Raw genomic sequence first — 14,374 nt, 5'->3', positions numbered from 1 at the left:
AAATTAAGACCCATTTATATTTTTAACCCCATTTTGAGTGTGCAGTTTTTGTTAGTTTCCCCATTTATGACCTTAGATATCTTGTGTTTTTGGGAGAAGAAACGTAACACAGGCTAAGAGTGAAATGCAGTTCAAAGAGGTGTATTTGTCACAATCCTACGTTGGAGAAGGGTCCCTAAGTTCTTAATAGGATTTAAGCTGGGTGAGGAAAAGGGACCATTAGTCGGTCATCTTTGAGGCCTTTGCTGGCTGGCCAAATAGTGCTGTGATGGAGCATTGTCCTGCACGGCATTCTTGAAAACTGTGGACTTCTTCCTGTAGCTCTGCTTGATGAAAGTATGTTTCAGAAACTGGTGTAGGAGTTGATTTCAGTCCATCCTCAACCCAAAAAGTTCCAGCTTTCTTACCGATAGCGGTCCATACGAGTACCCCTCCAACACTTTGCTGGTGCTCTTTTGTCCATTAGTAATCCAACCATTGGCTCCATCAAGAGCAACTCCAATCTCATTTGTCCAGGAAACCTTTTTAAAAATCTGTCGTCACTTACTTCTTGACCTAAACTTGATGCTTCAACTTGCAAGTCATATTCTCTGGGTTGGTATGTAGTGGCAATCCTTTTAGTTTTATCTATTGTTTTTTGAGACACTGTTGACTACTTAAAACAATGTTTGATTGTCTGGTGGTCACATTTAGCTATTTCAAGAGTTTTGCATGCATCTGACAGGCTTTAGTGCCAGTTAAATCTCTTCTGGCCCCTTGCACCTGAGGTAATGAAGCTACCTAATAATGCACACTTTGACAAGAGGTGTCAAAGGGGGGAAAAATGTATATAGATAGACTGGCTTTCTTCAAAAAGCCAGTGTTGTTGGATTTACACTACCATTCAAAAGTTTGGGGTCACCCAGGCAATCTCATGTTTTCTATGAAAATTCACACTTTAATTTATGTGCTAACATAATTGCACAAGTGTTTTCTAATCATCAATTAGCCTTTCAACACCATTAGCTAACACAATGTAGCATTAGAACACATGAGTGATAGTTCCTGGAAATGTTCCTCTGTACCCCTATGTAGATATTCCATTAAAAATCTGCCGCTTCCAGCTAGAATAGTCAATTACTACATTAACAATGTCTAGACTGTATTTCTGATTAATGTTATTTTCATTGAAAAAAAAAACTTGGAGACCACAGTGTGTAAGATGTGGGCAGCAGAACATCAAGCACCATCATGCTGAGCACCGGTGCCCCCGAGGGATGCGTGCTCAGCCCCCTTCTGTTCACACTGCTCACCCACGACTGCGCAGCCGAGACAGACTCCAATGTCATCATCAAGTTTGCCAATGACACCACAGTGCTGGGCCTCATCAGCAATGGTGAGACGACCTACAGAGCAGGAGTGGAACGCCTGGTAGGATAGTGCAGCAACAACAACCTGACCCTGAATGTGGACAAAACTAAAGAGCTGGTGGTGGACTTCAGGAGGCCACCGGCTGACCACTGTCCACTAAACGTCAACGGCTCCACGGTAGAGAGGGTCAAGAGCACCAAATTCCTGGGGGTGCACATCACCGATGACTTCAGCTGGTCTCTCCACACCAACTCCACAGTGAAGAAAGCACAACAACCCCTTCACTTCCTGAGGAGACTGAAGAGAGCCAGCCTTCCAGTTCCCATCCTGACCACCTTCTACAGAGCCATTGTGGAAAGCGTCCTGACTGGCTGCTTCACCGCGTGGTTTGGAAACTGGACAGAACTGGATCGTAGATCTCTGCAACGTGTGGTCAGGACAGCGGAGAGGATCATCGGTGCCTCCCTCCCGGCTCTTCAAGACATCTACCAAGAACGCTGCATACGCAGGGCCACCTCCATCATGAAGGACCCCTCACATGGACTGTTTGTTGTCCTTCCATCAGGAAAGAGACTGCGCAGCATCAGAACCCACACATCAAGGTTCTGCAGTAGCTTCTTCCCACAGGCAGTCAGACTGTTGAACATCCTGCGGCTACAACACAAGTAGACCTGCACCCATCACCCCCATACCCAAAACTGCATTCACATTAATCTCACCCATTATCACCCCAGTAGCGAGTATGATTGTGTCTGATGTATGCTTGTGCTTTTGTTTTCTTATCTAGTTTAGTCTTTTTAAATTATCTTATATTTTTACATTTATTCTTAACTTTTTTTAATAGTATTACCCTCATTTCTGCACTGTGAAATGGATGTGAGAAACGTCATTTTGTTTAACTGTGTACTACGTACATTGCTGAATGACAATAAAGCTGAAGTTGAAGTTGAAAAATAAGGACATTTCTAAGTGACCCCAAACTTTTGAACATTAGTGTAGATAAAAATGTTAGTGTAGAGCTTTCATTGAAATGTATATGAGGTACCATCCATCTATCCATTATCTATACACCGCTTAATCCTCATTAGGGTCGCGGGGGGGGCTGGAGCCTATCCCAGCTGACTCGGGCGAAGGCAGGGGACACCCTAGACAGGTCGCCAGTCTGTCGCAGGGCCACATACAAAGACAAACAAGCACTCTCACATTCACACCTACGGGCAATTTAGAATAATCAATTAACCTCAGCATATTTTTGGACTGTGGGAGGAAGCCGGAGTACCCAGAGAAAACCCACGCATGCACAGGGAGAACATGCAAACTCCATGCAGAAAGATCCCGGGAAAGCTGGGACACGAACCAGGGACCTTCTTGCTGCAAGGCGAAAGTGCTAACCACTACCCCACTGTGCAGCCCTATATGAGGTACCCGAATCATTTAAAAAAAATAAATAAATAAAGATTTCACTCATCATTCATCAGTTCTGGAATTTTTGAATAAAATTAGGAAGTTGTGCTTTTTGAACTGAATTTCATACATGTGTATAATTTCATTTGATTAAAATATTTAATTTAAATATAACAGCCATTCTGATAAAGTAGTTAAGAAGTAGACCCTTGCAGCTTTATTTGTCTGCCACTCTGTAAACACAAATTGTAGGGATCAAAAACCAAAACTGTATCTAATGACAGGTGATGCAGTCTCTGGACAGTCTAGCTGTGGGTCACTGTGCTGTATGAGGGTGACATAGTACGAACAATCCGTCTACTTGTCAGATACTAGGAAGAAACATGTACAGTCATGATGCATTTCATTCAGATTATATGCAAGTATAGATACAGCCCTATTTACAAAAATTGTAACTCCACGTATACATGCTCACACAAATATTTTAGGCACACAAAGAAAGGACAAAAGTAATCTGAGGAAATGAGGATGTGAAGGTCAAACAGAAGTTGTAATGTTCAGTTCACTCTGACAATGTTGATGTTCCAAAGGCTGATGGGAGAAAGTGTCGTCCAGTCATATACGTACAGTCACTTGTGTGTGTGGGTCTTTCAGTCCACTTTGACCACACTATAGATCTTGGTAACAAACCAGAAACAGGCAAAGAAGCCAATTGTGCCTGAGGACAGAGAGAATACACCTTTAATTAGAACTACGACAAAACAGACTTCCTTTGCATTTTGCTTTAGAAACAGCAGTCTATGCATGGGGTATGGTCTATGAATGATATTGTGTGTATACATCATACAGTGCCAGTCAGATACTTCAGCCCGCTCTATTCAAGGGTTTTTTCTTTAATTGTATCGGTTCTGCAGGACAGTGAGACAAAGCAGACCTCCTAGTTCTGTGGGGGCTATTTAATGAAGGGGAGTTATGTATTTGATGGTCTCCACAATCTCCAACCCAAACCCAACTGAGAGGGTTTAAGATGAAGCACTGCAACATATGTGGGAACTCTTTCAACACTTCTTTGCCTTTGTCTAAACTTGGTTCCATGAGGGATATTAACACTGTATTGTAGCTGTTGGTTGTTCAAGACAAGCTTTTGGTGCAGTGTAGTGCAGTCTAGGTAGCGTCAGCCAACAAAACCATCCCTGCACACACAAAACCACTATGTGTAGCTAATGTCTGAATCAAAGCAAGACAGCCAAAGATTTCCGATTAATGCCAGAGTGACATAGCCCTTCATAATGTTTGGGGAAAAAGAACTATTTTTTTCATTTACTTATCCCTGTGTTCCACAGTTCTAAATCTGTAATCAGGCAATTCACATGAACATTTGTCACATTTAGTTTCCTCATGTAGAAATTCTGGCAATTTTTTATACAGTCCCCTCATTTTGGGGTACAATAATGTTTGGGACGTAACAACTACGTGTACATTTAAGTAGTCAAGTTTAGTACCTTGTTGGGATATCCCTTAGATGCAATGACTGCGTATTTCATACATACCTCTTAAAGTGTTTCTGATCTGATGGATAACTTTGTGAATTTTTCTTCATATGGTGAGAATTCTTCTGTTGTCAGCAACGGAGGCCTTTCTTGGCCTACCACTGCCTTTACACTCACTTCCAAACATTCCAAACAGTTGGTTTTGGTCATCTTGAGTTTTTTATTCTTGTTTTTTAGCCACATAATCATTGACTTTCTCTCTTTGGCAAGGCTGGTCCTCATGCCAAAACATCAACTACAAACTTCAAAGGTACTCAAAACCTAGCTCATTAATGAAGCAATTAATTATGGCCCCCTGAAATGGGGTAACTAAGTGTAAACAGTGATATAGTTTCCTTCATCTTAAACATAAATCTAAACAAACTCATTTTATTAAAATCTGAATGTGCGTTTTAATCACTGACTCTCCACAGCCTTCTGGAACACAATATTCAATATTCAAATTTTAGTTTTATTGCACCAAATCATAGCATATGCTATCTTACCACACTTTAAATTGTAAGGTCAAGATCTTACAGTATTATGGAGTGAAATCCAACAGAATTGTTGGACATGGTATTGTCATTGGAAGGAAAAGCAAAAGTATTGTACTGATAAACAGAAGTGCTGTGAGGAAATGCATATCTTAATTCAAATGCGACCTCCAGAAATAAATTCCACACCATGACTCATAATGGGCTGCATGTAAAATATACTTACCAGTAAATAGGAAAAATATGAGCACCATGATCATGGTGTATCCATAGTACAGGATGATGCTGGCCAGTCCAGTGATTTGCAGCTTAGAGAAAAAGTAATGAATGGCATAGACCAGGAAATAGACGGCAGTGAAACCGCTAGTCAGGAAGGAACGCCACTGCCAGTGGTAGTCCTATGAAGAGGAAGAACATAGCCGGAATTGAGATTTAAATAAAGAAACTGTTTTGGAAATTTGAGCCCCTGCATACAGAATCTGTTTCCAGAGATACAAATTGCTATCAGTGCTACAATTCTACAATTTCATTTAGCAGACGCTTTTATCCAAAGCGACGTACATCTGAGAGCAGATACAACATAAGCAAGGATCTAGTCAGGAGAAAACAACCTGGATTAGAGCCATAAAACAAGTTCAAGTGTGATAACAGGACTGTGGTGTCTACGGGTGGTGCAGACATAATAGGATTTTTTTTTTTTGCAGTCTGTCAAGGGCAAAGGTGTTCAGTGCTAGTGACTATTTAATCAATCACAGAACAGAGAGGTCAGAACAAATTCCAAATAAAATCTAATAACCTCATCCAATAAGGCATGTCACACTTCTGTCTCAATCTCCTGCATGTAGGCCTCCAAGGCTATATTTTAGTCATGAGCAGGTCCATATACAAACTTTCTATGACTTGCATACATTTCTACTGTATTCACGGATTTCTTTTTAAATTTGTACATTTCTTTGATAGTGTAATTTTGTGGGACTGCCAAAAGTTGTATTGCAATGTATCTTTAGAATTCATCCTACGTTATTTAATAAATAATACAAAACACCTAATTTATTTTACAATTTTAAATGACCTACATGACACATGTTAATATCCTTACTGAAATGTAAACGTGACAATGGTAATGTTAAATGTATTGCACTGATCATGTTCACCTCAGCACATAAGTGAAAGTAACACAGCAGGATGGTGGCTTCAGAGCATGTGATGACCAGGATGATGAAGACAAGGAAAAGGAAGCCAAACATGTAGTACATCTGATGGGACCTGAAGAACAGGAAGAGACATGTCTGAGTCCTTGGAATAGATCAAATGCATCATTGAATGGTGAAGCATGTTATGGTAAGCTTGCCACCATCTTTGGTAAAAATACTGACAGGCATAAAAAATTTTAAAAATAACAGATATTAAAAGAATTTAACTGCTCAGCGTGTTGTTGATCAAGGTAGATTGGTATCGACACAAACCTACGATTGACCCTTAGTTTATGTCCGTTGTTTCACAGGTGTTGTAAAGGGAGAACACAATTTGTGGCAAGGCATTAGGATTGCAATTGTTGCATGGTTTAGTTGTATAATAAACCACAGCATGATCAATCAATAATCATTAACTGATAACACAAATTAAACACAGTGGATAATTATCCTGTGTCATTTTAGTCAACAGACAAATGATTTGGGTAGCAAAGACAGCTCTCTGATATGCATCAGGAATACAGAAACACTGTCCTGCTGTTCTTAGCTCGTCTTGCACACAAGCTCTGGCTGGAGGTCATTAAGTGTCACAGATGTCTTTGTCATGGTGGCCCCATCATTCCACAAGGTACTACAGTTATTCTACAATACATTCTCTGACATGCAAGTAGAGAATACAGGTTTTCACCATCTTTTGGAGCTTGTGGAGCCACAGTGCACCCTACCTCTTAACACTGCATTTCAGGCAGTCCTACCCCTATGTAGATATTCCATTAAAAATCAGCCTTTTCCAGCTGTAATAGTCATTTTCCACATTAACAATGCCTAGACTGTATTTCTGATTCATTTAATGTTATCTTTATTGAAAAAAAATGCTCTTCTTCCAAAAATAGGGACATTTTTAGGTGATCCCAAACTTTCGAATGGTAGTGTACCTAACATTAAAGCACAGCAGGAAAGCAAGTTTTTTCTTCAGGCAACACAGCGCTATTCAGTTGCCAAATATATGACACATGATTTTAATAACTTTGATGCAGTTGAAGTGTGTATTATACTAGGAAAGCGGTATCTGATTGGGACTTGATATCAGCTGATAGTGAATATTAAATGACCCGGATCGGGGTCAAACAAAAAAGTTGACCAGGGCATCGCTAGTTGTTAATCTCAAATTCTGACAAATTAGATCATTCATGTGGGGTGTCACATACATCCTGCCAAGGTTGAATGAGATGTCAGACAATTTCTGTTAATGTGCAACTTTCCAGTAACAAAAAAAAAAAAACTGTTAATGACAATAGCCAGTCTACTTACTTAATCTAGGTAAATTCTAAATATAGTTATTGACAAAAATGTATGCAGCATATCCAACTACTATCTAAAAATGAAGCATGAATGGCATTTGTGTTTCTGCTTGAGACACAAGATCCTGACTTTCTATGAATAACCTGAATGAATAATCCTTTTCTTCTTTCTTACCATATGGAGTTCAGTATGAAGAACAGCTGAATAAATATACATCCAAAAGGCAGGATTCCTCCCATGATGATACCAGGAAAAGGCTTTGTGTAGAATGACTGTTCTGGGATTTGACGAGGAATCTGATTGGTGCGAACAGGGTACTCGATACCCTAAATCAACCAGCAGAGAGAGGGAAAGAGATAAACATTTCACATAGGCATTACATAAATCACAGTCACAAAGCGATTGAGAGTAAAAATGTCATCAAGTTAAACATGCTAACCACAGTGAAGCATCTTTACATTCACGGTTCATTTTAGGGAGGCGGAAAACAGAAATCAATCAATCAATCAATCAATCAACCAAATTTTAATTGTATAGCACTTTCCATACAAATAAAATGTAACACAAGGTGCTTTACAGACGAAAGGAATAAACATACTGTGACGGAGCGCCTCTAAATGCCCCGTCACTCTTAAGCCCTGTGCGCCGTTTCTCCTCTCGGCGGCTCCGGAGGGGGCGGGGTGCAGGAGCGCGCCGCGCTCCATTATTCTCACAGCGCGCGCTGTTTGCCGAGATCGCCCGCACGTTCCCCGGCCCTGGACTCATAAACTGCCTGTCATAATCCACCCCATATCTGGACTCAGCTCTTCCTTGTTGTAACGCGTCGAGGGTGCACACTCGGCGCCTACACGTCTCCCCTCACCAAACACACACGGACAATAACACTCACCTCTCAATGACTGTGCAGCCTCTGTGTCATGGGCCAAACAGAGGCGCTTCCGGCTGTGGGATAAATGGGGCAAGTGGCGCGCAATGGGGCCACCACGTGACCGGGACGTTCTCATTTTCCGGTTCTGTAGTTATTTTGTGGTTTATTATGCTTTCAGAGTTGTTTCAGTTACCATAAGTTGGGTAATTTGTTTTGTGTAATTTTGGGTTAATTGTATTATGGATTTTGTTATTCTTTATGGTTATTTGTGCCTTTTCTTATTTACCCCCCCTACAAGTAACTTTTGGTTTGCCCGGGGGAGGGGCTAGGGGGTATATATAGGGGCCCTGAGTTGAACAGGGAGAGAGAGTTGTTGGTGCTAGAGGTTCTCTAGGTGATGTGGCTGCCTGCGGAAAGTTTTCGAGCTCTTTGTAAATACTTCTGTTTTTTTTTCCTGCTGTGTCCACCCGTTTTTGGTTTTTTTGCACTGTAAATATTTATATACACTTTTAAAGGATTTGGTGCAAATAAAAGAATTCACTGTTTTGGGACTCTTCGGCCTTGCCATCATTTTTTTTAAAAATTTTTTTAAACGAACCCGTGACATTTGGTGTCAGAAGTGGGATGGCTGGTCGAAGGAAGAGACGCTCGCAGCAGAGAAAAATGGAAGAAGAGGAACTTGCATCCGAAGAAGCATCGGAAATGGCCCAACCTATGAGTGAGTTCCTGGGGCTCATGAAGGACTTTATGATCGGGCAACAGAAGAGAGAGGAGGGGCTCCTGGCAGCAATGAGAGGACTCCAAGCTTCTTTGCCTGCTTCTCAGCCACAGCAAGCCCAAGCAGCCGAGCAGAGACCTGGAGTATCCAATCCAGCACCAGAAGGGGCAGCGTCGCCGTCTGCAGAGTCAACGCTGAGCCTTAGGGGTCTACCTACTCCCGCTCCACGTCAGCGGCGTAGCTCCCCCATAGCCACACCTGAGTCTCGTGGGGGCGGTGGAGAAGAACATTCCCGTGCAGACGCCCGACCCTATGGGGACCCAAAGATCCCTCAGTATGTGAATGGAGAGGACATTGAAAATTACCTCCTGCGCTTTGAACGCATCGCCAAGACATGGGCATGGCCACAGGAGGAGTGGGCCTGTCGCCTGGTGCCATTACTCAGTGGGAAGGCACTGGAGGCCTACACAGCTATGGACGAAGAGAGGGCCCACCTGTACCCCGACCTGAGGGCGGCGCTACTGGCTAAATTTGACATCTCGCCAGAGACGTATCGTCAGCAGTTCCGGTCCAGCACGGTTCCGCCTGGAGAGAACCCAACTGAGACGTACCACCGCTTAAAGGGGCTCTATCGCCGATGGATTCGTCCAGAGCAGCACACGAAGGAGCAGATTGGTGAGCAGATCATCCTGGAGCAGCTGCTGCGTGTCCTTCCTGCCGACATCCGCACCTGGGTGAAGGAGCATGAGCCTGCAGATGGGCTAGCTGCATCCAAGCTAGCGCTACAGTACATCAATGCGCGGAGGGGAGGCCCAGCCGCACACCCTGGAGGTCCCAGTCGTCAGCTTGTGTCACAGCCCAGGCCAGCAGGGAGATCCACTTACCAGCCTCCTGGAGACTTCAACACAGCACCCAATCAGCGTGGGCCTGGTAAGGAGCTAATCTGTTTCTACTGCCAGCAGCCAGGCCACAAGGCATCCTTGTGCCCCATCAGAAAAGCTAAACTTACGGGGGCCTGTTACACCCCACGTGCTGAAGCTGTAAATGCTGTAGGGAGACGGCAGCGTTTTAAGGACATTACAGTTAATGGCCAGCCTGTGACTGCTCTCCTTGACTCTGGCAGCTTCTTAACCCTAGTCCGGAGGGACTTGGTGCCAACTGGAATGGTGGATTTTAGCAGACAGGAAGACATTTTGTGTGTGCATGGAGACCGACATGCCTACCCCACAGCTGATTTGACTGTTGGAGTGAATGGACAGGCCTACTTGCTAACTGTGGGGGTGGTGGAAAAGCTGCCTGTTGCTGCCATCTTGGGGGGGGACTTACCTGTGCTGCTGGATGTACTGTTGGAAGAGGAGGGCAAGGACACAGACTGTGAAAAGGGCATGTTAGGTCCGGTGATCACCCGGGCTCAGGCTAGAGCAGGGGTGACGTCTAAACCAAACCTAACCTGTGAGCCTCAGACAGAGCCATTTTCCACCCTGGATGATAGTCTGTTTGAGGGAGGTACGAAGGGCCCACGGAAGTCTCGCTGCCAGCGGCGCTTTGAAAAGGGTCTGAAATCCAGGGAGCCAGACTGTAAGGAGGGGCTTATAAAGGACAGGTGGGAAGTGCCAGAGGACATTGGGGCCGTGCAAAGGGAGGATGCGTCTCTTAAGCCTTTATTTGACAAGGTGGTTGGGGGGTTGGACTCTGCTAAAGGGGACAGGGAATGTTTTGTTCTTGAGAAGGATGTCCTGTATGCAGTGGCTGACGGTGTCAAGCGCCTCGTGGTTCCTGTGTCCTGTCGGCCTATGATTTTGCACTTGGCACACTCCTTGCCTTGGGCAGGTCATCTGGGCCGCAATAAGACTTTTTTGCGAATGTCGTCCCGGTTCTATTGGCCCTCCATGTACGCAGATGTACAAATGTATTGTAAGACCTGTCCCATCTGCCAAAAGACTTCCTATGTGCGCCAATCAGATCGTGCTTACCTCCAACCAATGCCCGTGATCTCCACCCCATTCCGGCGTATAGCCATGGACATTGTAGGACCTTTGGTCAAAAGCAGTCGGGGTCACCAGTATATTTTAGTGCTTTCAGACTACGCTACACGGTACCCCGAGGCCTTCCCCTTGCACACCGTCACTGCCCCTGCTGTGCTGCGTTGTTTGGTGCAATTGTTTTCCAGGGTTGGAATCCCGGACGAGATTGTGACGGACCAGGGGACCAACTTCACCTCCCGACTTCTTCAGCTCTTCCATCGCCAGCTGGGGATTTCACCACTGAAGACTACGCCTTACCACCCACAGACAGACGGCTTGGTCGAGCGGTTCAACCAAACCCTCAAGAAGATGCTGCAGAAGTTCGTGGCCGATACGGGGCGGGATTGGGATAGATGGCTGCCTTTCCTGCTGTTTGCATACCGTGAGGTGCCGCAAGCCTCAACTGGTTTCTCCCCGTTTGAGCTGCTCTACGGCTGGGATGTCCAGGGGCCGTTGGACCTGCTGCGAAAGGGCTGGGAAGCTCCTTCCTCCACAACCAGTGATCGAACTGTGGTCCAATACGTGCTCGAGATGCGGGAGAGGTTGGCGCAGTACCGTGACGAAGCGGAGATTAACCTTCGCAAGGCCCAGCAGTCCCAGAAGGCGTGGTACGACCGTCAGGCCCGACATCGAGAGTTCCATCCCGGCCAGAAGGTCCTGCTCCTGTTGCCATCCTCCACCAGTAAGCTGCTCGCCAAGTGGCAGGGCCCATACACAGTCCTTCGGAAGATGGGTCCAGTGACTTACGAGATCCACCATCCAGACAAGAAGAAGACGAAGCAGACCTATCACATAAACCTGCTGAAGGAGTGGAAGGAGGCTCCTGTCCCGTGTCCAGTGACGTCCTTGTTGGTGTCCGAGGTGGACAGTGAAGGGGAGGAGGCGTCCGTGGCAGCCAGCTTCCACCAGCCTGTCGAACCTGCCCTTGACCACCTCTCTGCTGTCCAGTCCATCCAGCTCAGGGAGGTTTTTCAGCGTGTGTCCAAGTTGTTTGCCGCCAACCCAGGGAGGACTGTATTGGTTGAACACATCATCCGCCTGAAAGGGAGAGGGCCAATCCGCCAGCGCTCCTATCGGGTGCCACAACATCTCGTGGAGAAGCTTCTGAAGGAAGTGGAGGAGATGCAGCGTCTCGGGGTGATTGAGCCATCCCAGTCCGAGTGGTGCAGTCCGGTGGTCATCGTGGTGAAGAAGGACGGCTCACTTCGCATTTGCATTGACTTCCGGAAGCTCAACGCCATGTCGGAGTTCGATGCCTACCCGATGCCCCGGATCGATGATCTCCTGGAGAAGATTGGGCGGGCCAAGTTCATCACCACCCTCGACCTTTGCAAGGGCTACTGGCAGGTGCCCCTGGAAGAGTCCAGTCGCCCTTACACGGCCTTCCAGACACCTGCAGGCCTCTTCCAGTTCACGGTGATGCCTTTCGGTCTCCACGGAGCACCCGCCACCTTCCAGAGGCTGATGGACCGGGTCCTGCAGGGGTGTGGGGACTGCAGTGCCGCCTACCTGGACGATGTGGTCATCTTCAGCAACACCTGGGAGGAGCATCTGCAGCACCTGGAGCGGGTCTTGAGCCAGATCCAGCAGGCCGGCCTGACACTCAATCCTGCCAAGTGTCAGTGGGCCAAAGAAGAAGCGAGGTACCTAGGCTACAGGCTTGGACACGGCGAAGTCCGACCACAGATGGACAAGGTGGAGGCCATCCGCAGCTGCCCGCGGCCCCGCACGAAGAAGGAGGTGAGGTCCTTCCTGGGCCTGGCCGGCTGGTACAGGAGGTTTGTCCCGCAGTTCGCCACCATTGCTGCTCCGCTGACCGCGCTGACTGCGAAGGACCAGAGGAATCCTGTCGCCTGGAGCGAGGACTGCGAGACCGCCTTCGAGACCCTGAAGACCCACCTGTGTTCCTCACCCGTGCTGAGGAGTCCTGACTTCAACCAGAGGTTCCTGGTCCAGACCGACGCGTCCGCCGTGGGACTGGGAGCTGTCCTGGCCCAGGGTCCGCCAGGAGAGGAACGTCCGGTTCTTTACATGAGCCGAAAGCTGCTGCCCCGTGAGACCCGGTACTCTACTGTTGAGAAGGAGGGCCTCGCGATCAAGTGGGCTCTGGAGAGCTTGCGATACTACCTGTTGGGGAGGGAGTTCGACCTGGAGACCGACCACCGGGCTCTGACATGGATGAACTCTATGAAAGACCACAACAGTCGTCTCACCCGATGGTACCTCGCCCTTCAGCCGTTCCAGTTCCAGATCCGTCACCGAGCCGGCAGGACCAACGTCGTGGCAGACTATCTTTCCAGGTTGCCGCACATCGCCAACCTCGGGGAGGAGGGGGATAATGTGACGGAGCGCCTCTAAATGCCCCGTCACTCTTAAGCCCTGTGCGCCGTTTCTCCTCTCGGCGGCTCCGGAGGGGGCGGGGTGCAGGAGCGCGCCGCGCTCCATTATTCTCACAGCGCGCGCTGTTTGCCGAGATCGCCCGCACGTTCCCCGGCCCTGGACTCATAAACTGCCTGTCATAATCCACCCCATATCTGGACTCAGCTCTTCCTTGTTGTAACGCGTCGAGGGTGCACACTCGGCGCCTACACGTCTCCCCTCACCAAACACACACGGACAATAACACTCACCTCTCAATGACTGTGCAGCCTCTGTGTCATGGGCCAAACAGAGGCGCTTCCGGCTGTGGGATAAATGGGGCAAGTGGCGCGCAATGGGGCCACCACGTGACCGGGACGTTCTCATTTTCCGGTTCTGTAGTTATTTTGTGGTTTATTATGCTTTCAGAGTTGTTTCAGTTACCATAAGTTGGGTAATTTGTTTTGTGTAATTTTGGGTTAATTGTATTATGGATTTTGTTATTCTTTATGGTTATTTGTGCCTTTTCTTATTTACCCCCCCTACAAGTAACTTTTGGTTTGCCCGGGGGAGGGGCTAGGGGGTATATATAGGGGCCCTGAGTTGAACAGGGAGAGAGAGTTGTTGGTGCTAGAGGTTCTCTAGGTGATGTGGCTGCCTGCGGAAAGTTTTCGAGCTCTTTGTAAATACTTCTGTTTTTTTTTCCTGCTGTGTCCACCCGTTTTTGGTTTTTTTGCACTGTAAATATTTATATACACTTTTAAAGGATTTGGTGCAAATAAAAGAATTCACTGTTTTGGGACTCTTCGGCCTTGCCATCATTTTTTTTAAAAATTTTTTTAAACGAACCCGTGACACATACAATAAAACAATACAAAACAATAGAAAGTGCAAAGACTTTGAAATTGGTGTAATGTGAGCACTCGTGCTGTCGAGTTCTGAGGTAGTTGAAGTCAAAGTATAGTCTTCTTAGAGAGACCAGATAGGAGAGCATTACAGTAGTCAATCCTACATGTAATAAAATCATGTATTAGTGTCTGCGTAATTGTTTTAAAATAACTCTGAAATCTTTTGCTGTGATAAAACATTTACAGAGCCATGCAAAAATATTGTCCCCACCCAAAGAAATCTTCG

At 46.3% G+C, this 14,374-nt stretch overlaps 1 protein-coding gene across 1 annotated transcript in view; it reads right to left on the bottom strand.

Moving 5' to 3' along the window:
• Positions 1-2,948: 2,948 nt before the first annotated feature.
• The window catches only part of tm9sf2 (transmembrane 9 superfamily member 2), a 41,321-nt gene continuing 29,895 nt past the window's right edge, over positions 2,949-14,374 (bottom strand). The window contains exons 14-17 of the mRNA XM_023262811.3: positions 7,447-7,598; positions 5,932-6,043; positions 5,004-5,175; positions 2,949-3,472 (exon numbers count right to left, since the gene is read on the bottom strand). Coding sequence (XP_023118579.2) covers positions 3,405-3,472; positions 5,004-5,175; positions 5,932-6,043; positions 7,447-7,598 — 504 coding nt within the window. The 3' untranslated portion in view covers positions 2,949-3,404. The remainder of the gene's footprint in view (positions 3,473-5,003; positions 5,176-5,931; positions 6,044-7,446; positions 7,599-14,374) is intronic.

Source organism: Amphiprion ocellaris, chromosome 16 (genome assembly GCF_022539595.1).
Source record: "Amphiprion ocellaris isolate individual 3 ecotype Okinawa chromosome 16, ASM2253959v1, whole genome shotgun sequence".
Classification (NCBI taxonomy): Eukaryota; Metazoa; Chordata; class Actinopteri; family Pomacentridae; genus Amphiprion; species Amphiprion ocellaris.
The sequence above is the reverse complement of the archived record's forward strand: the minus strand, read 5'-3'. Positions and strand labels throughout refer to the sequence as shown.